This window comes from Myiozetetes cayanensis, unplaced genomic scaffold, assembly GCF_022539395.1.
Source record: "Myiozetetes cayanensis isolate MyiCay16 unplaced genomic scaffold, myiCay2020 scf34, whole genome shotgun sequence".
Lineage (NCBI taxonomy): Eukaryota > Metazoa > Chordata > Aves > Passeriformes > Tyrannidae > Myiozetetes > Myiozetetes cayanensis.
In genome coordinates, this window is record NW_026087566.1 from 2,227,445 (window position 1) to 2,248,314 (window position 20,870).

Sequence of the window (20,870 nt, forward strand, 5' to 3'; positions counted from 1 at the left end):
CCCCCCCAAAAAACCCACCCAGTGTCACTGGGGATCCTCGCTATATGGGGGGGGGCAAAAGGTTGGTTCTTTCTGCCCCCTCCCATCCTGTCCCCAGAGACGAGCTGGGCTATGGGACAAGATTTGGGGCCCCCAGGGAAGGGGATGGAGGGCACTGCCCCCCTCCCAGCTGGGGAGGGGGAGCTGGTGGGGGGCTTTTTCTCCCCTGGGCTGTAATTTATAATTTTTTCTCTTCTTTTCAACTCAAATCTCAGTGGGGGCTGAGGGGGTGGAGGGAGGGGCCAAGCTGCAGGTTGGGGGTTTTGAAAGGGGTCTCTCCCCTCCCAGGTTTGCTGCTCTGAGCACCCCAAATCCAGCTCCCCCTGAAGATTTGGGGTTGATGGGGGGGGGGGGGCAACACCCCTTATCCCAGCCTCAAGTTGGGCTGAAAAACCACCATTTTGGGCAAACCGACCCCAAACCTGGTGGGGGCAGGGGGTGAACCCGGGTGCTCCTGCACGGACAATCCCCCCGTGTCCCCCCCCCGGGACCGGGGCCCCGAAGAGAACCCGGATGGTGTCCCCCTTCCCCGAGTGTCTGTCTGTCCGTCCCTCCGTCTCCTCCTCCCCATCCCCAATCCATTTGGGATTTTCCTTTCATTTTCTTCCCAATTTTTAATCCCCCTCCCTACCCCCGAAATCCCCTAAGGGGACTCCCCCCCCCCCAATCCCTTTTTTTCTGCTGAATGTACCCAGCACCGTCGTGTTTTAGTGGATGTGTTTTTAGTACAAAAAAAAAAAAGACAAAAAAAAATCCCCCCCTTTTCCCCCCCTTTTTTCTGTTAAAAAAAAAAAAAAAGAAAAAAAGGTAAAAAAATATTAAATAATAAAAAAGAAAAATTCTTACAGCGCCGACAAATTTGGGAGGGGGCGGGGTGGGGGAAGGCGTTTGCGCTGCAAGAGAATTCCTGAGTGCATTTTGGCACTGCCACAAAATCCCGGGATCCTTTAGATGGAAGTTCTTGTGAATTACGTTAAAAAAAAAAAAAAAAAAAAAAGGCAAAAAAACCACCAAAAAAATTAAAAAAGAATCATCTTTTTTTTCTAATATTTAAAGAGTGTTTTTGTAGGTTTAAAAAAAAGACAAAAAAAAAAGAAAAAAAAAGAAAAATAATAATAATAATCCCGACTTGGAATTTGTACGGCTGAGCGGGACGCGGGGGGTCGTGTCCGCGGTTTCCCGGTTTGTTTGGGGTTTCAGTTCTTTTTTTTTTTTTTGGTTTATTTTTTTGAGCTTTTTTGGTTTTTTCCTTTTTTTTTTTTTTTTTTTTTTTTTTTGTTTGGTTTTTTTGGTTTTTTTTTTTTTTTGTATAATAAAGTGAAAAATAATGTTTCTGTTCTCATGTCATTACTATAAAAAATAAAACTTTAGGAAAAAAAAAAATCCAGTGTGAAGAGTGTTTTTCTCTTCCTCCTGTGGGATCCCTGGGGGATCATTTTTGGGGGGGGGGGGAGTTGAAGTGATTGCTAGTGGGGAGTGGGTTGGGATTGTGGAGGGATCTGTGGATTTGTAGCGGCACAAGGATCGGCCGGGGGGATCTGTAGGGGTCGGGGGTCCCAGGGTCCGGGGGTTTGGGGTCCGGGGTTTTGGGGTTCGGGGTTTTGGGGTCCAGGGGTTCGGGGTCCGAGGGTTTGGGGTCCGGGGTCTCCGCAGAGGGGCCGGATCGGGGACAGCGCTAGGGCCCCCAGGCCCCGCCTCCTTTGGCCCCACCCACCCTTTGGCCCTGCCCCTCCCCACCGCCCCCTCCCGAGGCCGCGCGCCCCGCGCGGAGTCGGCTCCGGCCGCTCCCATTGGCCCGCGGGCCCCTCACGGCGCCTCCCCATTGGCCGGCAGCGGCGCGCGGGGGCGGGACCGTGCAGGCGCCGGGCGCGGCGCCCCGCCCCTCCCTCACCCTCCCTCCCCTCTCCTCCTTCCCTCACCCCTCACCCCCTCGGCCGCCGCCGCCGTCGGGCGGAGGCACCCGCCAGGCCCGGCCCGGCCGCCTCCGCCCGCCCGGCACGGCCCCGGCCCCGGCCCCGAGCATGGCGAGCCGCCGCCGCTGGGCCCCGCGCCGGAGCGGCGGCGGGCGCTGACCCGGCCCCGCCCCGGCCCCGGCGGACCCTCCGCGCCGGTCGGTGAGTGACCGCCCCCGCCCCGCCCGGGCCCCGCAGCTCCCGCCCGCCCTCTGAGGCCCTGCCGGGCCGTGGGGGCCCTCGCCGCACCGGAGAGGGGCCCGCGGACCCCGCCCAGGACCCCCCACCACCGGAGCTCAGGGATCCCCCGATCCGCCCGGGATTACCCTCAGGACTCTCCCTGGGAATGCCCTGCCCTGCCTGGGCCACCCCCGCCACTCTGAGAGCCCCGGGAACTTCTCTGAGCACCCCAGCCCCGTGGGAGACCCTCTGAGATCCCCTTTCCCTGAGATCCCCTTTCCTCCTCCTTTCTTGTTCCCCTACACCCTGAGAGCCCCCAGGACCTTCCTTGGACCCCTCCTAAGACGTCCCCCTTCCCTCCACCTTTCCTACCCTTCCCCCCACCCCGTTCTGAGAGCCCCCACAACCCTCCCTGACTGCTCCCAGCCCCATGTAAGACCACCCCAGGTCCTGAGCCTGCCCCTTCCCCCACCTTTTCTATCCTTACCCCCCTGCCAAGAGCCCCTGGAACCCTCCCTGGACTCCCCCAGTGCTATATGAGACCCCTCCTTCCCTCCCTTTCCTGTCCCCCCCTCCTGAGAGCCCCCCAGATCCTCCCTGGACCCTCAGAACCTGAGACCCTTCCCCTTCCCTTCTCTTTTCTGCCTCTGCCCCCTAATCCCGAGAGCCCCCTGAGACCCTCCCTAGGCCCCCCAGCCCCATGAGACCCCCTGAGCCCCTCTACCTTTCCTGTCCCCCTCCCCATTCTGAGAAGCCCCCAGGACCTTCCCTGAATGCCCAAACTCTGAGATCCTGCTCTTTCCCCCTCCCTTTCCTGTCCCCCCCCCCCAAAATCCTGAAATCCTTCAGGACCCTGCCTGAGCTCCCCCAGCCCTATGTGAGGCCCTCTGAGCCCCCTTTCCCCCCTTTCCTGCCCCACTCACCCCCTAAGCCTGATGCAGCATCCAGACTCCTCATCCCCCTCATTCCCAAAGCCTCCCCCCTGGAGCCTCCAGCCCTGCCTGCAGTGGGGTGGGGGGGCCCTGGGCAGCCCCCCCTGGGCTCCACATCAACCCCTCGACCCAGGGGGGCCCAGGGGCATCCCAGGAGGGTGGGGGCTGAGCCAATTCCAGCCCCTCTTTCCTTTTTCTGCTGTGAAAGGAAGAAAGGCCCCCCCTTTGTTGGGGGGGACACACAACATTGCTCCCCTCCCTGCCCTGTTTCCCCCCCCTCCATCCTCTGCAAGGGAGGGTGATGCAGCAAAACCCACCCCACGGGAGGGGGGGCGGTTTGGGGGGCACCACGAGCGCTCTGTGCACCCCTGGAGTCCAGAGACAATCCTGGGGGGGCTGGGGAGGTTCTGGGGGGCTTCTGAGGGGGAGCTTGATGCCTTGGTGATAGCTGGGCATGTTCTGAGGGGTGGGGGGACAACAGGATGGACAGGGGGACACATCCCCCATGGCAGCCAGTGGCCCCCACCAACCTGGGAGGAGTCCATGCCAGTCTAAGGGGGTTCATGCCCAGCTGGGAGACCCCCAAGCCCCCCCCCACTTCATTCTTGGGGGCTTTAACGCAGTGACTCTTCCTCTTGGGTACCCCCAAAGTGCATCTTGGGGCCCTCCCAGGGTGTGCAGCGGGATTTTGGCTGGGAGGGGGGTGGGGGGGAGTCTCCTGGTAGGGGTTGAGGTGCCATCATGCCCCTCCCGACCCCTGCCAGCCCCCCCGTGTCCCGTGCTATGAGCGTTCGCCGTGACTTCTCCGCGAGCAGCTGCAAATGAAAATGGAGGATATGTCTTTGTCTGGCCTGGATAACAGCAAACTGGAGGTGAGCTGCCCACTCCCCGGGGGTCTGTGTGTCCCCTGGGGTGTCACTGTGTCCCCCCTCATCACTAACAGCCCCCCCTCTGGCCCCCCCCAGGCCATTGCACACGAGATCTACACGGAGCTGGTGGAGGATGCCTGCCTGGGGCTCTGCTTCGAGGTGCACCGGGCTGTCAAGTGTGGGTACTTCTTCCTGGATGACACAGACCCTGACAGCATGAAGGACTTTGGTGAGCCCCCCAAATCCCCCCTGGGGTCGAGGTGACACTGGTGACAGGAACACAGCCAGCCCTCTGCTCCCAGTGCCACTGGAAAGGCTGTGGGGGAATTGGTGGTCTCCAGGCACAGGGGGGTTGGGTTTAAGGGGTGTTGAGTGGGATTAAACACCCGAATGTCCCCTGGCAGTGACCAAACTGTCCCAGAGGGGTGAATGTGGGGTGAACTGAACCCCAAAACATGGTGCTGGGCCCTGAGGGGGGCACAGCTGTGGTGGGAGGGGAGTGGAAGACCTCCCCTGACTATGTTGCTGCTGGTTTCAGTCCCCCCAAAAGCTGCCTTGAGGCTCTTGGAGAAAGAAAACTCCCCGGAACAAAGTGGAAATCTCAGGAGGGTCTGTCAGCCCAAAGGAAGGGCCTGCCTGCCCAAAGTTCTCCCCAGAGCAGAGGGGGGATGTCCAGGGGTCTTGTGAGGGTCTGGCAGCCCAAAGAACACCCTGGAGCAGAAGGGGAGTTTTGGGAGGACTTGGGTTGGGTTTGGCAGCCCAAAGGCGGGGCCTGAGCGTGTCCCCTCCCCCTGCAGAGATCGTGGACCAGCCGGGCGTGGACATCTTCGGGCAGGTGTACAACCAGTGGAAGAACAAGGAGTGCGTGTGCCCCAACTGCAGCCGCAGCATCGCCGCCTCCCGCTTCGCCCCCCACCTGGAGAAGTGCCTGGGCATGGGCCGCAACAGCAGCCGCATCGCCAACCGCAGGTGGGCACCCCCCGGGCAGAACAAACTGCAGATCCCGGGTCCCCTGTCCCACCCTGCTCTCGGTGAGGGGTCCCTCTCTGCATCCGGGGGTGCCAGGGGAAGATGGGAAGTGCAGGATGGATCCTGAGGAGCCAGGGACGGTTGGGAGGGCACAGGACAGATCCTGGGGCTCCATGGAGGACATGGGACAGGTCCTGGGCCGTGACCCCCCCTCCCCTCCCCGCACAGGATCGCGAGCAGCAACAACCTGAACAAGTCGGAGAGTGACCAGGAGGACAACGATGACATCAACGACAACGACTGGTCCTACGGCTCTGAGAAGAAAGGTGGGGGGTCCCTGGTCCCCTCAGGGGTGGGGGATGTGTCCTGCCTGCCCCGTGCCCTTGACCCCAGTCCTGGGTGGGTGTGGGGTGGTCTCAAGACCCTGGGCTTGCAAATCCACCAGAAGAGGTCAAATCTGTCTGTTCTGTGTCTCTCCCTGTAGCAAAGAAGAGGAAATCGGATAAGGTGAGGGGGCAGGGGGTGCTGGGAGGTGTGGGGGGACCATGGGGGGGACACAGGACACCCCCCAACATCCCCCTCTTGTTGCAGAACCCCAACTCGCCCCGCAGGTCCAAGTCCCTGAAACACAAAAATGGTGAGGGGGTGGGGCTTACACTGCTGAGGTGGGCACACTGCTGGGGTGGGGCTTATGCATTGGGGAGGGGCTTACACTGCCTGGAGTGGGACATCTGTGGGGGCAGAGAGTTGTGGGGGGTGCTTGGGGTAGGAGCAGGGTTTTGGGGTGGGGGTGTTTGAGTGGGATGGATGTAAATGAGGGTGGAGTATTTTGGATAGGTGGGGCATAAAGTGGGGCAGGTATTTGGGGTGGGAGGGGCATTGGTGGGTGGGGCAGCTGCAGTGGGTGGGGCTTGTGGGGAGGTGGGGCTCTCAGTGTGGTTGCAGTGGGAGGGGACACTGGGTGTCCTGTGGGGGTCCAGGCCACAGGCAGGACCCCCCCTCATCCCCCCTCACCCTTCCTCTCTCCCAGGCGAGATCGGTGGGAACCCCGATCCCTTCAAGGTGAGCTCAGGAGAAACAGCACCTGGTCCCTCCTCTGCCCCCCAGGGGAGTCCTGTCACCCCCTTGGGAGGGTCCCCTCTGTTGCCCCCCAAGCCCTGACCCCGCTCTCTGCCCCCCCAGTACAGCAACTCGGCAGGAATCAACTACGAGACGCTGGGCCCCGAGGAGCTGCGGACACTGCTCACCACGGTGTGGGACTGGGGGGCATGGGGGGCTCAAGAGGGACCCTATCCCTGGCCAGACAGGGGGCATGGGGGCTGGGACCCCTGGGATCTTTCCCAGCTCAGCTCCATCCCACTGGTGCTGGTTAGAGGCTGGGAACAGGGATGTGCAGTGGGTCTGATCCTGGGGGATGTGGTGGCTGCTCTCTCTGGGGGGATGGGACAGCACTGGGAGGTTGGGGGGTCCCTGGGATTGGGGTCCCCAGGGCTGTGATGGTAGAGCACAGCCCAGGGGTCACTCACCTGTCCCCCCTCTCACCTGTCCCTTCCCTCCCCAGCAATGCGGGGTCATCTCCGAGCACACCAAGAAGATGTGCACCAGGTGAGAGCATCCCAGGATGGCATCCCTGCAGGGCTCTGGGGGGGCTTTGTGGGGATCCCCAACGTGCCTGGATCCCCACAGGATGGGGGGGAACATCTGGCTGAGCCCTGTGTGCCATCCCCCAGGTCCCTGCGGTGTCCCCAGCACACGGATGAGCAGCGCAGGGCGGTCCGGGTTTACCTCCTCGGTCCCTCCGCGTAAGTGGGCGCAGCCTCGGGGGTCCCCAAGGTCCTGGGGTCACTGTCCTGTGTGACAGGGACTTGGGAGGGGGGCTGCATGGGTTGCTCAGGTGGGGCTGGGGCTGGGGACACCCCTGGGAAGGCCGGGAGGGGACAGGAGCGTGGGGCTGGGGTTGGGATGTGCAGTGGTGGGGAGCTGGGCCGAGCTTGGGGCATCCCCCTCGCATTGTGAGGGGCTCTATCCCCCCATGCCAAGGGCTGGGGACCCCCTGACACCTGTGCCCAGGTCCCTGCCCGAGGCAGAGGCCGGCGTGGAGAACGACAGCTTCGAGGTGGCCGAGAGCCAGGCCCTCATGAGCCGCCTGCAGTGGGACGGCTCCTCCGACATCTCCCCCTCCGACTCGGCCTCCTCCAAAGCCAGTGAGTGTTTGGGGGCCTGGGAGGGGAAACTGGGGCTGCAGACCCTTCCATGGGGCAAATCTGTGGGCAGACACCACTCTGAGTGGGAAATCCTGAGGAACAGGACCCTTCATGGAGGCAAATCCTGGGGCACAGAGCCTTTTGTGGGGCAAGTTCGGGGGACAGAAGCCTCTGAGGGGCAAAACCTGGGGCACAGACCCCTCTGGGGGGGCAAAACTGGCTCTTCTGGTGGCACAAACAGACCGTGGCTCCAAAGCCTGGAGCATCTGGGACATCTTGTCACCCACCGTCCCAGGGTGGGGGAAATATTTTGGGGTACATTGTCCTGGGTGTGGATTGGTGATGGGAGGGAATCCTCTCTGTTTTGACACTCCCATTTCTTCCCTTTCTCCCCTTTCCCAGGTACAAACAACTCCGAGTCCCGCAAGACCAAGAAGAAGAAGCCCCACCTGGGGCTGGTGAGCGGCACCCCAGGGCTCGGCTCCAGCAAGAAGAAGAAGCCCAAGCCCCCCGCCCCCCACACCCCCAGCATCTACGACGACATCAACTGAGCCCCCCAGAGCTTGGAGGGGGGCCAGGACGGACAGACGGACGGCCACGGGCCGGGGCAGCCCCCCCAGAGCCCCCTGGGTTGGACACAAAGCGGGTACCCAGGGCACGGAGGACTCGGCTGTCGTTGGAGCGGGGCTGGATTTGGGGAGCCCCCACTAGTGCCCCCCTTCCTCCCCCCTGCCCCGGTGCCTCTATTTATTCTGTGACAGTTTTTGTACGTGGGGCTCCTGTCAGGGCGCTGAGGGGGCGCCTGGCTCGGACATGGGGGTACAACCACCCCCTTCCCCTCCCCGGTGCCCCCAAACCCAGCTGTGCCCCCTCCCACACCCGCTCCTCGCTTACCCCAGCAGGGTGAGGGGGCACCTGAACCCCCTGGGCAGGTCCAGGCCTGGGTGAGGGGGGTGTGGATCCCCTCTGCTGCAGGCTTTTGGGGTGAGCCCCCCACCCTGGGGCTGCCCCCCCATCCCTGCCCCGGGCTGGCTCTCGCTGGTCGGGCTGGCTCAGGAGTGGGGGCCATGCTGGAGGTGGGGGTGTTTCCCACTCAGAGGACAAGTGGGGACCCCCCTGCGCCCCTCATCTGTTCAGCTGTGTCTGGATTCAGCTGCTGGGGGCCTGGCAGTGCCCTCACAGGAGGGCTTTGGGGGGGCTGCATGCTGCATCCTTCATGTTTGGGGCTGTTTGGGGGGGGCTCTGGAGGTGGCGGGGTAGCTGCTGTGACTGTCCCTGCACCGAACTGTGTGGGGAGGGTGGGCCCCAACCTGCCAGGGACAGCCTGGGGGGCTGAGAGTGGAACAAAATGGGGGGGTAGGCACAGCCCTGCTTCAAGGCAGAGCCCCCTCCACCTCATATCCCCAGGGCAGCTCTGTTGTCCCACTCCCCGCATGCCCGGGGACCTGCTGCTGCAGTCAGGGGGGTCATTAGGGACCCCCCACCAGCTCTGGCTGGTGTTTGCACCCCCACAGGCTCTGCTTTTGGCTCGGGGAGGGGGGGCCGGGACCAGCGCCCTGCTGTGTGGGCTGGGGGGGACAGGTCCCTCTGGCTGGATCCAGGTCACCCCCAGCCCCATGATACCCCCCCCATCCCGAGCTGTTCTCCATCACAGGGGTTCTGTCAGGGACAGGGTTGGCTCTGTCCCCTCCTCTGTCCCCTCAGACCCTGCCATGGCTGTCTGACCCTCCCCTTGGCCCTGTGTCCCTGGGGGGGCACTGTGTCTGTGCCCCCACCCCAGTGCCGTGGCTCATCCTTTCGGTGGGGCTCACAAATTATGGTGCTCTCGACTCTGGATTCACTATTGTTTTCAAACTGCTGCTAAAGGCTGGGCTGGGGGGGAGGTCCCACAGAGCCCTGGGCACCCCAAAAACGCTGCAGGGGGCCCCTCCTCACTGCATGGGGACCCCGGTGTGGCCTCTCCCGGTGTGGCTTTGGGGCTGGGGGGGGCCTGGCCACCGGAGCACACCGAGCTGGCCTTAGTGTGCCCCGGGGCCTGAGGATGGGGGTGTGGGCACCCAAAAACACAGGGGGTCACCCTGACCCCCTCCCCAGCTGCCTGGGGAGGGCACGGCGAGCTGGGGTCTTGTGTGGGGGGGAAAAGCTTGAGCCCCTCTGACTGCGGGAGAGGCGCCGCAAATTTGGGGTCCAAGGGGTGTATCGGGGCTTGGGTGGGGGGGTTGGATGTGCCCTGTGACCCCCCCCAGGTCAGTGTCCTCACCCCCCACCCCCCAGTGTTTCTGCGTGTCCCCCCTCCCTGGGGGGAGCTGAGCCCTTGTGAGGTCTGTGTGTCCTGTGAGTGGGTTGTGGCTGCCCCTGTAAATAAAACTGCATCTTGACTTGGTATCCCTGGCATTAATTACGGCTGGTTAATTAAGCAAGGCTGTTACTCCCCCCTCCCCTATGACTCCATTTACCTCGTGTGGGGTTGGATTTGTTTTTATAACCCCCTCAAAGCACAGGAGCGGGGAATAAGCAACCCCAGAGTGGGAAGGTGAGTGCTGGGGTGACTTGACACCCTTTATTTGCTTTAAAAAGTCCTTGGGAAAAAGCCACAGCCTGTTCCAGTGCTGTCCCGCTCCCCCAGAGCTGGGATTGGGAATGGGAAATGGAGGAATGGAATTCTGAGGTGGGGGGGGGCACAGCCCCTTTTTGGGGGGATAAAGTCTGACAGTGAAGCTGGAACGGACAAAGCTCCTGCCGTGCTGGCTCTGGTCACTGTAATGCTATGGGGACAGGGACAGGGTGGGGACAGGGACACTGGGACCTCCCCAGCTCCTTCCTGCCTCATCCTGACTGTCCGTACACCCCGAAGGCCAGGAAGGTGACCAGGACGGTGACCCCGATCAGGGACACGGTGGCCGGGGCGGTGAAGAGCTGCCGGTAGTTGACACGGAAATACCACCCGAGCGCCAGCACCACCATGACCGTGGGGACCATGAGGGTGCCCCCGCCCAGGGGCAGCCCCGGGGCCGTGGGGACGGCAGGGACAGGGTCGGGCAGGGCGGGGGTGGCCGCGGTGGCCCCCCGGGAGCGATGGCAGTGGATGACACAGTTGTCCGTGATGCGGAGCGAGCGCAGCGTCCGCGCCTGGTCCTGCAGCAGCTGCCCACGGTAGATGAGCTTCATCTGGCTCTCCTGGCCCGGGAAGTATTTGCTGTGGGAGGAGGGCAGAGCTTGGAGGTGACAGAGAAGGGGTTCGTGGATACACCCAGGGTTGGTGGAAACGGGGAGGGGATGGCACAGGGGGACAGTGATGGCACCGCCACCACGCTCCGTCTCCTCTTTTAAACTTGTTTAAATCCCCCCTCCTTGGTGTTTTTGGAAGAACAAGATGGATAAAATGTCCTCTCTCGTTCTGGTGGGAGGGGGCTGTTTGTACTGGGGGAGCACAGGAGCTGTGGGGGGGTGGGCTGGCAGCCTTGGGACAGCTCCCCATGCCCCCTGTCCCTTGGGACTCACCTCTTGAGGACCCCCACGGTGTCCTCGGGCCGGGCCATCGCCACCTCCTCGGTGTCGTTGAGGAACTTGAGGCGGATCTTGATGAGTCCGGGGCACAGATCCCCCTCCTCGGGGGCGTGGGGCTCAGCCATCCCTTGGGACAAGCTCCGGACGCCCAGCAGCTGCTCCAGGCCAGGGTCGGGGGTGGTCCCGCTGTCCCCCTGCGCCGCCGCCCCTGCCCCTTCCTCCTCAGTTTTCTCCTCCGCGTTCTCGGGGACCCCGGGGGGCTCCGGGGCTTCTGCCGCCCCCGCGGCCCCCCGTAGGGCGGGAGGGGCCCGAGGCGGATGACGGCGGCGTCCCCCGTGCCCAGGACCTGGCTGGTGCCATCGGCCACGTACGTGGAGAGCCAGGCCAGCACCAGCGCCAGCGCCAGCACCGCCAGCCCGGCCACCAGTGTCACCTCGTCCCCCACCCCCGGGATGAGGGGGGCGGCGGGGGGCTCCATCTCCGGGATCCCCCCGCTCAGCCTGGGGTCTTTATTCCTTCCTCAACCTCCCCCCGTGCCCGGTGTGGATGCCAGCAGGGACCCCTCCGCGGTCACCTTCCAACAGATCCCCGCGCTGCTCCCGGTGCCCGGAGATCCCGAGGGACGGGAGTTCCTCACTGCGGGCTGTTCCTTCTCGCTCCCGAGCGGCGCCGGGGCTGGCGGAGGGTCCCGGGGGGTCCCGCAGCCCCTCAGTGCCCAGCCCGGGGCAGCGTCAGCCCATCCCCGACCTGGGCGGAGCGGAGCGATGCGGTGAGAGGGGCGGGGGGCCCGGACCCAGGGGCAGACCCGGGCCGGGAGGAACCGGGAGGGCCCGGTGGGTCCCGCTGTGTCCCTGCCAGCCCCGGGGGGTCCCTGCTCTTCCCGGTGTGCCCCACCATCCCCGGGGGTCGTGGTGTGCGTCCCCACCATCCCCGGGGGTCCCGGGGTGTCCCGGTTTGTCCCGTTGTGTTCTGGGGCGTCCCTGCCACCCCGGGGGTCTCGCTGTGTCCCTGCCATGCCCGAGGGTCCCGGTTTGTCCCGGTTTATCCCGGGGGGTCCCGGTGTCCCCCTCCCCTCCCCACTCACCGCCTCCCGCCGCCGCCGCCCGCGCGCCGGAAGCGCCACGTCAGACGGCGCCGCCGCCAGGGGGCGGGAGCGGGCGGGTGGCGGGAGCGCGCGCGCGTGTGGCGTCACGGCCCCGCCCTCAGGACCACGCCCAATGGGCGTGGCTTGAGGGGAAGGGGGCGGGACTAGCGGGCCTCCCCTCCTCCCGGGGGCGGGGCCAGTGGGTGGGGCATCACCCCGATGTTTTGTGGGCGTGGTCAGGAGGGCACGGGGTTTGGGGCGGGGCCTCGGGAGCCACGCGTGATCCCGATCCCCCGGAGTGAACCTCCCCACGAGGGCCTGAACGCTCCCCGGGCCAGGAACTGCCCCCGGGGCCTGGTCTGGACACTGCCAGCCCTGGCTGTCACATCCCCAGAGCCTGTCACCCCCCTTTGCAGCCCCCACATCCCCCAGGGCCTATCTGTCGCCTCCTTGAGACCTGTGACCCCCTGGCCCTGTCCTCCCCAATCCTCTGTCCCCCTGAGTCCCCTCTCCCTCCTCAGAGCAGCAGCCATTGCCCACCCGCTCCCCACAAGAACGGAGATGCCTCGAGGGCCACCTCTGCCACATCCTTTTATTAACGCCAGCACATGGTGTGGGGTCACAGGGAGGGGACACCAGTGGGGAAGCAAGGGCTGCTCTCAAGAAATGACCCCCTCGATGTGCAGCTGGAGGTAGCGGCGCAGGGCGGGTGGCAGTGCCAGCCTGGGGACAGCGCTGTGGCAGCGGGCGCCCAGGTGGCTCCGGATGGCCCAGCGCGCCAGGTGCTGCAGCCGCCGCGGCTGCCCCGCCATGCGCACGGCTGAGGTGTAAAACTCCCGGTGCTCCTGGTTGGAGGGGGGGGAACACGGGGGTCAGCGAGCTGGGACCGGGGTGCGGGGACACCCAAGGACACCCCAGGGCACCCCCTTACCTCCCACAGCTCGGGGGGCACGTCCGCTGCCCATCCCTCGGCGGGCGGCACGCGGTCGTAGGCGTTGAGCATCACCTCCAGCGCCGGCGGGTGCCGGCAGCACAGCCTGAGCATCTGCCGGCAGAGCCGTGTCACCGAGGGCCTGGCACAGCCACCGCCACCCCACGACCCCCCACCACCCACCTTGGGGTGCCCGGGGCGGGCGCCGTGGTCGAGCAGGAGCGCGAGGGTCTCCTCGGGGCGCTGGTCCCGGTACTCGTGGACGGCGCGGAGGGCGCAGTCCATGGGGGTGTCGCCGGCGCCGTTGGGGACGGTGGCGTTGGCGCTGTGGCGAAGCAGCAGCCGGGCCAGCCCGGGGTGCCCGTTGGCACAGGCGTTGTGCAGGGGCGCGTGGCCCTTGCGCCCCGCGGCCCCCGGCTCGGCGCCGGCCTCCAGCAGCCGCTCGGCCACGCGCAGGTACCGCTTGGCATCCTTGGGGTGCTCGGCCGCGGCCGCCGCAGCGTTCAGGGGGGTCTCACCCTGGTGGGTGCGGTGGGAGGGGTCGGCGCCGTGGTGCAGGTACAGCTCCACGTGGGCCACCAGCCCCTGGCGCGCCGCCACGTGCAGGGCCGTCACCTGCCGGTCACGCGTGCCCAGGTTCACCCGCGCGCCGTGTGCCAGCAGCAGCTCCGCGCACCTGGGGAAGGGTAGGGGGGGGACAACCTCAGGGGGAGAGGTGGCACCTGTGGGGATGCCCCCCAGGGACACCCCTGGGAATCCCTGGAGAGCCCTGGCACACTTGGAACACCCCCAGGGCCTCCCTATGGACACCCCTGAGACACCCTGGAGAAGCCTGGCACGTCTGGGACATCACCAGAGACACGCCCAGGACACCTCAGAGAGCCCTGGCTCCCATGGGACACCCCCAGGGACACCCCTAGGACACCCTGGAGAGCCCTGGCTCCCGTGGGACACCCCCAGGGACACCCCTAGGACACCCTGGAGAGCCCTGGCTCCCATGGGACACCTCCAGGACAGAAATGCTGCACTGGGGGGCTGCAAACAGGGGTCCCCACCAGCATAAGGGATCTTGGCTGAGCTCTGGGGGGTTTAGAGGCCGTGGGTGTGATTTGGGCAGGTGCCCCCATTCCCCAGCCCCCCCTGCCCGTACCGCAGGCTTTGGGGGGCAGTGCAGAGGTGCAGCGGGGCCGAGCCCTCGGCGCTCAGCACGTTGGGGTCGGCGCCGAAGGCCAGGAGCAGGCGGGTGCAGTTGGGGTGGGGGGCGGCCACGCTGTCGTGCAGGGGGGCCCGGCCCCCCACCACAGCGTCCACCGCCGCCCCCCGCAGCAGCAAGTGCCGGGCACAGTCCTCGTAGCCCCGGGCGGTGACGATGCGCAGAGCCGAGGTCTGCTGCTGGCGGGGGCTCAGCACCCACAGCCCTGTTGGGGGGCATGGAGGGGAGAATCAGTGGGGCAACCTGGGGGGATGCCCTGAAAACCCACCCCACCCACCCATAGCTCAGGGGGTCAGTTGTGAACCCCAGCATCACCCCACCTCCACCTCCAGCCAGAGAAAACCCTGTGGGGGGGGGTAAACCCTGGGATTGTATCCCCTTTCCCAGAGCATTCTCCACAGCCCAGCCCTGCTCTCCCCAGCCCACCTGGAGCTGCAGCCCCATCCATCACCCCTTGCCCTGGCTTCCCCTGTTCATTTGAAGGGGGATGAGAAGGGAAGAGAAAAGGGAAGGGAAGAAAGGAGAAGAGAAGGGAGAAAAGGGAAAAGGAGGGAGAGAGAGGGAAAAAAGAGGAGAAAAGAGGGAAAAAGGGGGGAAAAGGGAGAAAAAGGGGAAGGATGGAGGGAGAAGGAGGAGGGTAGAAGGAGAAAGAGGGAGGGAGAAGGAGAGAGGGAGGGAGAAGGAGAGGGACAGAAGGAGGGAGGGAGAAGGGAAGGACCCCCCCAGCCCCATACCCTGCTCCGGTGACCACACCAGCTCCTCGCTGACCATCTCCAGGACCAAATTGGCCGTGGCCTCGTCCTTGAAGATGCTCTGGACTCTCGGCAGGTCCCCGGCGTACAGGGCGTTGTGCACGGCGGGGTCCCGGCAGTGCTGGCGCCGCCGGGGGGGGCTCGGGGGGGCCCGGGGCGGCTCCGGCAGGAACCGGCGCGTGGCCCATTCCCGGGCCAAGGCTCTCCGCCGCTCCTCCCGCTCCAGCAGCTCGCGCTGGAGCCGCAGCGAGCGCAGCGCCGAGGAGCTGAAGGCGAAGGTCTCGTGGGCCATGGGCACCCCTGGAGGGCTGGGGGGCAGTTGGGGGGCAGCGACCGGCCCCCTGCGCCTTGGGGGGGGTTATAAATAGGGCTGTGCCCCACACATGGATGTGGAATCAAATCCCGGAGCCAGGAGCCCTATAAATAACTCCTGGGTGGTAAACAGAGTCACGGGGTGCTGGGAGTTTAACCTGTTGGTGGGCGAGAGGTGGGGACGTCCCATGGGGGTGGGATTTGGGGACTCCCCAACCCTGAGGGGCTGTGGGACCCCGAGGGGAACGGCCCCTTCTGCCCAGGGAGGAGAGGGAGAGCGAGGATCCCCCAGGGGATGGGTTTGGGGTCCAGAAGGAGGGTGACACACAAGGACACAGGTGATGCAAGGACAAAGCAGCCCTTTAATGCAGGTTTGGGAGTGAGAGGGGAAGTTGTGCCCGGATAAGCAGGGACAGCACTGTAGGCCATGTCCCCCCAGGACCCCCCTGGAACCCCCCCAGCTCTTGGCTCCACAACAAACACAGCAGACACACAGAGAGAGGAGCATGCAGAGGTGGCAGGTGTGGCACCTGCTCCTTGGCATCATCATCCTCACCAGGCCATGGCACGGCCCAGCCAGTGCCAGCAGCACCCGGGGTCAGCCACAGTCAGCCTGGGCTGGGGCTGAGAAGAAATCCTCAGGCAGCTCTCCCAGGAGCCCATCCAGGTCATCTGCATGGCACAGCAGGGGGGAAAATCCGTGAGTTTTACACGGGTATGGAAACCATGGAATTGTTCAGGCTGGAAACGCCCTCCAAGGTCACTGAGTCCAGCCATTCCCTCAAGGCCACCACTAACCCATGTCCCCAGGTGCCACATCCACATGGCTTTTAAATCTCTCCAGGGCTGGGGACTTCCACCAGTGCCCTGGGCAGCTGTGCCAGGGCTGGACAGCCCTTTCCATGGAGGAGTTTTCCCAATGTCCAACCTAAACCTCCCCTGGTGCAGCTTTAGGCCATTCCCTCTTGTTCCCTGGGAGCAGAGCCCAACCCCATTCTGCTCCCTCCTCCTGTCAAGGAGTTGTGGAGAGGGAGAAGGTCCCCCTGAGCTTCCTTTGCTCCAGGCTGGACATATTATAGAGACATAGGATCAAGGAATAGTTTAGGCTGGAAGGGACCTTAAATGTCAGCTACTCCCACCCCTGCCATGGGCAGGGGCACCTTCTACTATCCCAGGTTGCTCCAAGCCCCGTCCAACCTGGCCTTGGACACTTCCAGGGATGGGGTAGCCACAGCTTCTCTGGGCAACCCCTTCTCTGAGACCCTCCCTCTGCCATTCCAGAGGAGGGGAGTCACCACCCCACCCCGGTTTTCCACAGGACATGGAGCTTTCCATCCCCTCCCGGAGCGGGTCTGACTCACCCATGTCACATCCATCAGCTCCCACTGGCTCTTCCTGCCTGGGCCCAGGGCTTGGTGGGTGCAGGGAAAAGACCCCTGGATGCTCCTCTGTGCTGTGGCCACTTGTCCTCGGCTGTCCCCAATCCCCAGGGACAGGGACACCCTGAGGGGGCTGCACAGGGGGGTCTGGGATTAGCCCAGCCTGGGCAGGGACCTGCAAAACCCAGCAGGGATGAATTAACTGGGAGCCCAGGGGGGATTTATCCATCCTTCCTCCCGAGGGTCTCCACAGCCCAGACCACCCTTGGGGGGGGTCCCAGCATCCCCCCAGGGCCACCAGCACTGTCCCCTCCTCACCTGCCGCTGGGAGCAGCCGCCCTCGGGCTCCGGTGGGAAGATCCTGAGCAGGTTGTTGGGGGTGACATTGAGGTAGTGGTTGCGGTGGGAGGGGGAGAAGACCCCCACCTACAAGGGAAGGGAAGGGAAGGGGGTCAGAGCCAGCTCCAGCTCCTTGCCTGTGGAGGAGTTCCTGGATAACACCCCAAAGTTACATTTTTCCGTTTACGACAAGCTCAAATGAAAATTTTAAGGTGCAGGGTGAAATTTTGGGAATATTTGAGAAAAAATTCAGAGGTGTAGAAGTGTGTGAGACCCTTTCCCAATATTTGTGCTTGTAATTCCAGGATATTATGGAATGGGAACAGACTAGTAAGTTTCCCATATCCCCTTATCCCAATATTCCTTTATCCTAATGTTTACATGCACAAATCCAAGGTTATGAAAGAAGAAAGACAAAGGTGATGTATCCTATTAACACACCCTTTATCCCCTTAGCCTAATATTTAAATTCACAATTCCAAGGTATTATGGAATTGGGAACGAGAAAGGTGATCTATGTATTGACACACCTTATCCTAACATTTATATTCACAATTCCAAGGTGTCACAAAACAGGGAATGGAAACCATATGAACAGGCTGGTAGTTCCCCTTATACCCTTATCCCAATACTCCCTTTTCCTCTTATTCTAATATTTATATTCACAATCCCAGGGGGTTATGGGAGGGGGAATGGGACAGTTGACATGCTGTATCACCACCCCAGCAGGTCCCCATATCCCACTCCCCTGGGATGTAATCCACATCTCCTACCTGCCTCAGGAGCAGCACGGAGCCAGGCCGGAGCTCGCTCTGCCTCTCCTCCAGCAGCAGCCGGTGCAGCGTGCCCTGGATCTCCCCTGTGGGTGAGGATGGGATGCCTGAGCCCCAGGAGTGAGGGGCAGGAGCCTCACTCGGGGCACAGCTCCAGCCCCACTCACCCGTCGGATCCCGGAACACGGCGCCAGCGCCGGCGCTGGTCCTGCTCAGGCTCTTGATCATCACGGCCATGCTGGGCACCTTGTTTTTTGGGAGCTGCTTCAGGGCTGCCTGCATGGCAAAAAGGGGGATTCTGGGATGTCCTGGCCAGGAGCTGGACTCGATGATCCCTGTGGGTCCCTTTCCAGCGTGGGACATTCCACGATTCTGTGACCCTCGTCACACAGACGTGCCCGTGGGGACGTGGATGTCTGTGCTCAGCCCAGCTCGGCCCCCTCCCCACATTGATTCCCGGCCCCAGAAACAGCTCTGAGGAGTGAGGGAAGAGCTGGAAGCTGAATCCCAGCGCCAGTGGCCTCATCTGGGCTCCCTCACCTTCCGCAGCACCATGACCACGCTGTAGGTGTGGAGGAAGCAGCCGGGATTCCTCTCGTCCAGCCCCAGCTCCGTCTTCATGGCCAGCCAGGGCCCCTTCCCAAAATCCTCCTCCGTGGCCAGCGGGGAGCTGGGCAGTGCCTGGAGTCATGGGATAACCACAGTCACCACCCTGGAGCCACAGGGACCCCCTTCCCTTCCAGTATCCCTCTTTGGGAGCCCACAGCAGCGCTGATGGGATTCCCACCTGGATCTGCTGGAGCTGGGGGGGAAGTGTGGTGTGTTACCTGTGTCCGTGGCTTTGCCACAGCCCCGTGAGCTGGAGTTTGGGGAGCAGAAACCAGGATCTCCTCCAGCAGCTTCCCAGAGTGCTTATGGGATAAAGGGAGGTGTCCAGGGATTTGCATCGCTTCATCAGCTGCCCCCATCCTAACCTGTCCCATCTTATGCCGTTCCCATTACCTTCCCATTCTATCCCCATCCTGTCCTTATTCCATTCTCATCTCATTCCATTCCTGTCCCCATCCTATTCCTGTCCCCATCTCTACCCTATTCCCATCCTCATCCCCATCCCATCCTTATCCCTGTTCCCATGCTGTCCCTATCATTCAATCTGCATCCCATTCTTGTCCCCATCCTATCTTCACCCCATCCCAATTCAATCCCCATTCCACTCCCATCTCCATCCCTATCCCTACTCCCATCCTGTCCTCATCCCCATCCCATCCTTATCCCTGTTCCCATGACATCCCTATCCCCATTCTCATCCCTACCCCATCCCATTCTCATCCCCAACCCACGTCCATCCCATCCCTTCCCCAGTCCCATCCCATTCCCATCCCTGCCTTTATCCCCATTCCATCCAATCTCCATTCCCATCCCCATCCCCACTCCCATCCCCAACCCACCTCCATTCCATCCCTTCCCCAGTCCCATCCCATTCCCATCCCCGCCTTTATCCCCATTCCATCCAATCCCCATCCCCATCCCTATCCCCACTCCCATCCCGTCCCCATCCCCATCCCCATCACCCACCTGCTGGGGCAGGATCCCGGCGGGCCCCGGGAAGCGCCGTGTCTCCCTGCACGAGGGGACTCGGGGGGACCCCCCGGGGGCCTTGCTGGCCGCTGCCACCAGCTGCACCAGGTGGTTGGTGACCACGGGGGGGTTCGGGGGGCCGGGGGCGTTGGGGACCATGGTGGGATTCGGGAATCCGGGAGCTGTCCGGAGAGGCGGCCTCGGGGGCTCCGTGGATCCAGGGGGTCTGGAGGGGGGCCTGGGGGGCTGCTGGGGTTGGGGGCAGCTCAGTGCTGGAGGGGTCTGGGGCACCGAGGAGGAGCTGCTGCCTCCCAGGGGTGCTTGGAAAGGCCTCAGGGATGGATCCCCCAGAGCAGGGATGGACCGGGACCCTGCGGAGCTTCCTGGCTTTCCCATGGAAATGGGGGGCCTGGGGGTCCAGGAACCGGCCGCGCTGGGCCTCAGCACCACTTTGGGACTGGGGAGGGGGTCCTGCCTGTCCTGCACCCCCCTGGAAGTGGGGATCGGCTCCTCTCCCACCCTCAGCTTTTTGGGGATCCCACATTCCTGAGTGTTCTCCTTCCCTGGGCGTATCCATGTGGGATTCTCCCTGTGCCCGGGGGGCAACGGGGCAGCAGCGCCGGACCCCGCCGGCACCTCGGGCCCTTCCAGCTCCTTGCAGGCAGCCAGGAAAAGTTCATTATCCAGCTCATCCTGGGGGGCTGCTCCCCTGGGTGGGGGTCCCTGGAATCCCGAGGGATGCTCCCCTTGCCCGGCGAGGGGCCGGAGGGTGGGTTTACTGGGATGGGGTTTAGTGGGATGGGGTTTAGTGGGATGGGGTTTATTGGGAGGGTTAATTGGGGCGTCGCTGGGTGAGGAGTATCCAGGGATCACAAACTGGTTCTCTGCGTCCTCCACGGCAGAGAGGAAATCCTGTGGGGAATAAAAACAGCTCCGTGTGATCCCAAAAAATAAATGGATTCACCCAAGCTCAGCCAAGATGCGGTGACCCCATCTTTGGGGGGGTGGGGGTGGGATTCCCTCACCTCGTCCTCCAGCTCCCCGTCCGTCCCAAAAAGCTTCTGGAAGCGGCAGGACTGTGGGGGGAAAAAAGAGGGGAAAATGGGATTACTGTGGGGGGGAGGCACGACAAGATGAGGTGGGGAAAGACCTCGGGGACCTCGATTCCCATAAGGATCCTAAAAGTTTTCGTGGGGGGCACCCAAACTTGCCCCCCCATCCCTCAACCCGCGGGGGGGCCCCGGCGACCCCGAGGGCCCCACGGCGGAGGCCTCCGCCGTGGGGCCTCGGGAGTCGCCGGGGCCCCCCGCAGAGACCCCGAATCTCTCGCGGGGCACCCCCAAACCCACCTCCATATCCCCGTTACCATGGTAGCAGCGGGATCATTTCCCCCCCACCACTCCAAACTTCCCGGTTCGGCCCCGGAGGCGGAAGCGGCGGGGCCGGGACTCGAACCCGCGGCCTCTCCCCCCACTCCCCAAACCCCGGGGCAAGGGGGGCGGAGCTTCCCGCTGCGGGGCTTTGGCGCCGCCTGGCGGCGGGCACGGAGCGCGGCCGCGCCTCTTAAAGGGCCACACCCACCTTTTTCCCCCACGCGTGTTCAATTTGGGGCGGGGGGGGGCAGACTGGGATTTTCACTGCAGGGCTCCTGCAAACGAGCGACAGCTCTTTCCCCCACGTAAGAAAGCCCCCCAAAGGCGGCACAAAATGAGTGAAAACTGCCCTGGTGAGCAGCTCACTGCTCTAATTCCTCCCCTCAAAGCAGAGGGAGGTGTGCCCCATCTCCTGCTTACAACTTGGCTTTGGACCCACAGAGCACGTGGGTGACTTTGTTGTCAACGTGCACGTTGGAGTAAA

General features: G+C 63.5%; 4 protein-coding genes across 7 annotated transcripts; 1 reads left to right on the top strand and 3 right to left on the bottom strand.

Moving 5' to 3' along the window:
- Window positions 1-2,035: 2,035 nt before the first annotated feature.
- Window positions 2,036-9,543, top strand: ATXN7L3 (ataxin 7 like 3). 2 transcript variants are annotated; one of them, XM_050327729.1, is made up of 13 exons: window positions 2,036-2,153; window positions 3,868-3,975; window positions 4,069-4,201; window positions 4,770-4,941; window positions 5,170-5,267; window positions 5,426-5,448; window positions 5,533-5,578; window positions 5,972-6,003; window positions 6,124-6,192; window positions 6,503-6,546; window positions 6,672-6,743; window positions 7,012-7,145; window positions 7,548-9,543. In XM_050327729.1, exons 2-13 carry the CDS (start codon window positions 3,925-3,927, stop codon window positions 7,694-7,696), a joined length of 1,023 nt encoding a protein of 340 aa, XP_050183686.1. In that variant the 5' UTR covers window positions 2,036-2,153; window positions 3,868-3,924; the 3' UTR covers window positions 7,697-9,543. The 2 variants fall into 2 exon arrangements, with proteins under 2 accessions (XP_050183686.1, XP_050183685.1); XM_050327728.1 differs by having other exon boundaries at window positions 5,426-5,578.
- A 143-nt stretch (window positions 9,544-9,686) lies between these two features.
- TMUB2 (transmembrane and ubiquitin like domain containing 2) lies at window positions 9,687-11,842 on the bottom strand. Its single transcript, XM_050327743.1, is given in 4 exon segments — window positions 9,687-10,341; window positions 10,647-10,935; window positions 10,938-11,399; window positions 11,737-11,842. Coding segments are annotated over 3 exon segments (852 nt in total). The 5' UTR covers window positions 11,131-11,399; window positions 11,737-11,842; the 3' UTR covers window positions 9,687-9,971.
- Window positions 11,843-12,356: 514 nt separating this feature from the next.
- ASB16 (ankyrin repeat and SOCS box containing 16) lies at window positions 12,357-14,944 on the bottom strand. The gene is made up of 5 exons (XM_050327704.1): window positions 14,615-14,944; window positions 13,818-14,085; window positions 12,851-13,343; window positions 12,668-12,781; window positions 12,357-12,581 (listed from the first exon to the last, which is right to left on the bottom strand). Exons 1-5 carry the CDS (start codon window positions 14,922-14,924, stop codon window positions 12,396-12,398), a joined length of 1,371 nt encoding a protein of 456 aa, XP_050183661.1. The 5' UTR covers window positions 14,925-14,944; the 3' UTR covers window positions 12,357-12,395.
- A 14-nt stretch (window positions 14,945-14,958) lies between these two features.
- Window positions 14,959-20,438, bottom strand: HROB (homologous recombination factor with OB-fold). 3 transcript variants are annotated; one of them, XM_050327679.1, is made up of 11 exons: window positions 20,363-20,426; window positions 20,039-20,089; window positions 19,011-19,925; window positions 18,263-18,346; window positions 17,976-18,116; window positions 17,603-17,780; window positions 17,436-17,521; window positions 16,642-16,749; window positions 16,306-16,498; window positions 15,501-15,616; window positions 14,959-15,102 (listed from the first exon to the last, which is right to left on the bottom strand). In XM_050327679.1, exons 1-10 carry the CDS (start codon window positions 20,366-20,368, stop codon window positions 15,543-15,545), a joined length of 1,836 nt encoding a protein of 611 aa, XP_050183636.1. In that variant the 5' UTR covers window positions 20,369-20,426; the 3' UTR covers window positions 14,959-15,102; window positions 15,501-15,542. The 3 variants fall into 3 exon arrangements, with proteins under 3 accessions (XP_050183636.1, XP_050183635.1, XP_050183637.1); XM_050327678.1 differs by lacking the exon at window positions 14,959-15,102 and having other exon boundaries at window positions 15,287-15,616; window positions 20,363-20,438; XM_050327680.1 differs by lacking the exon at window positions 14,959-15,102 and having other exon boundaries at window positions 15,287-15,616; window positions 17,603-17,711.
- Between the last annotated feature and the right edge of the window lie 432 nt (window positions 20,439-20,870).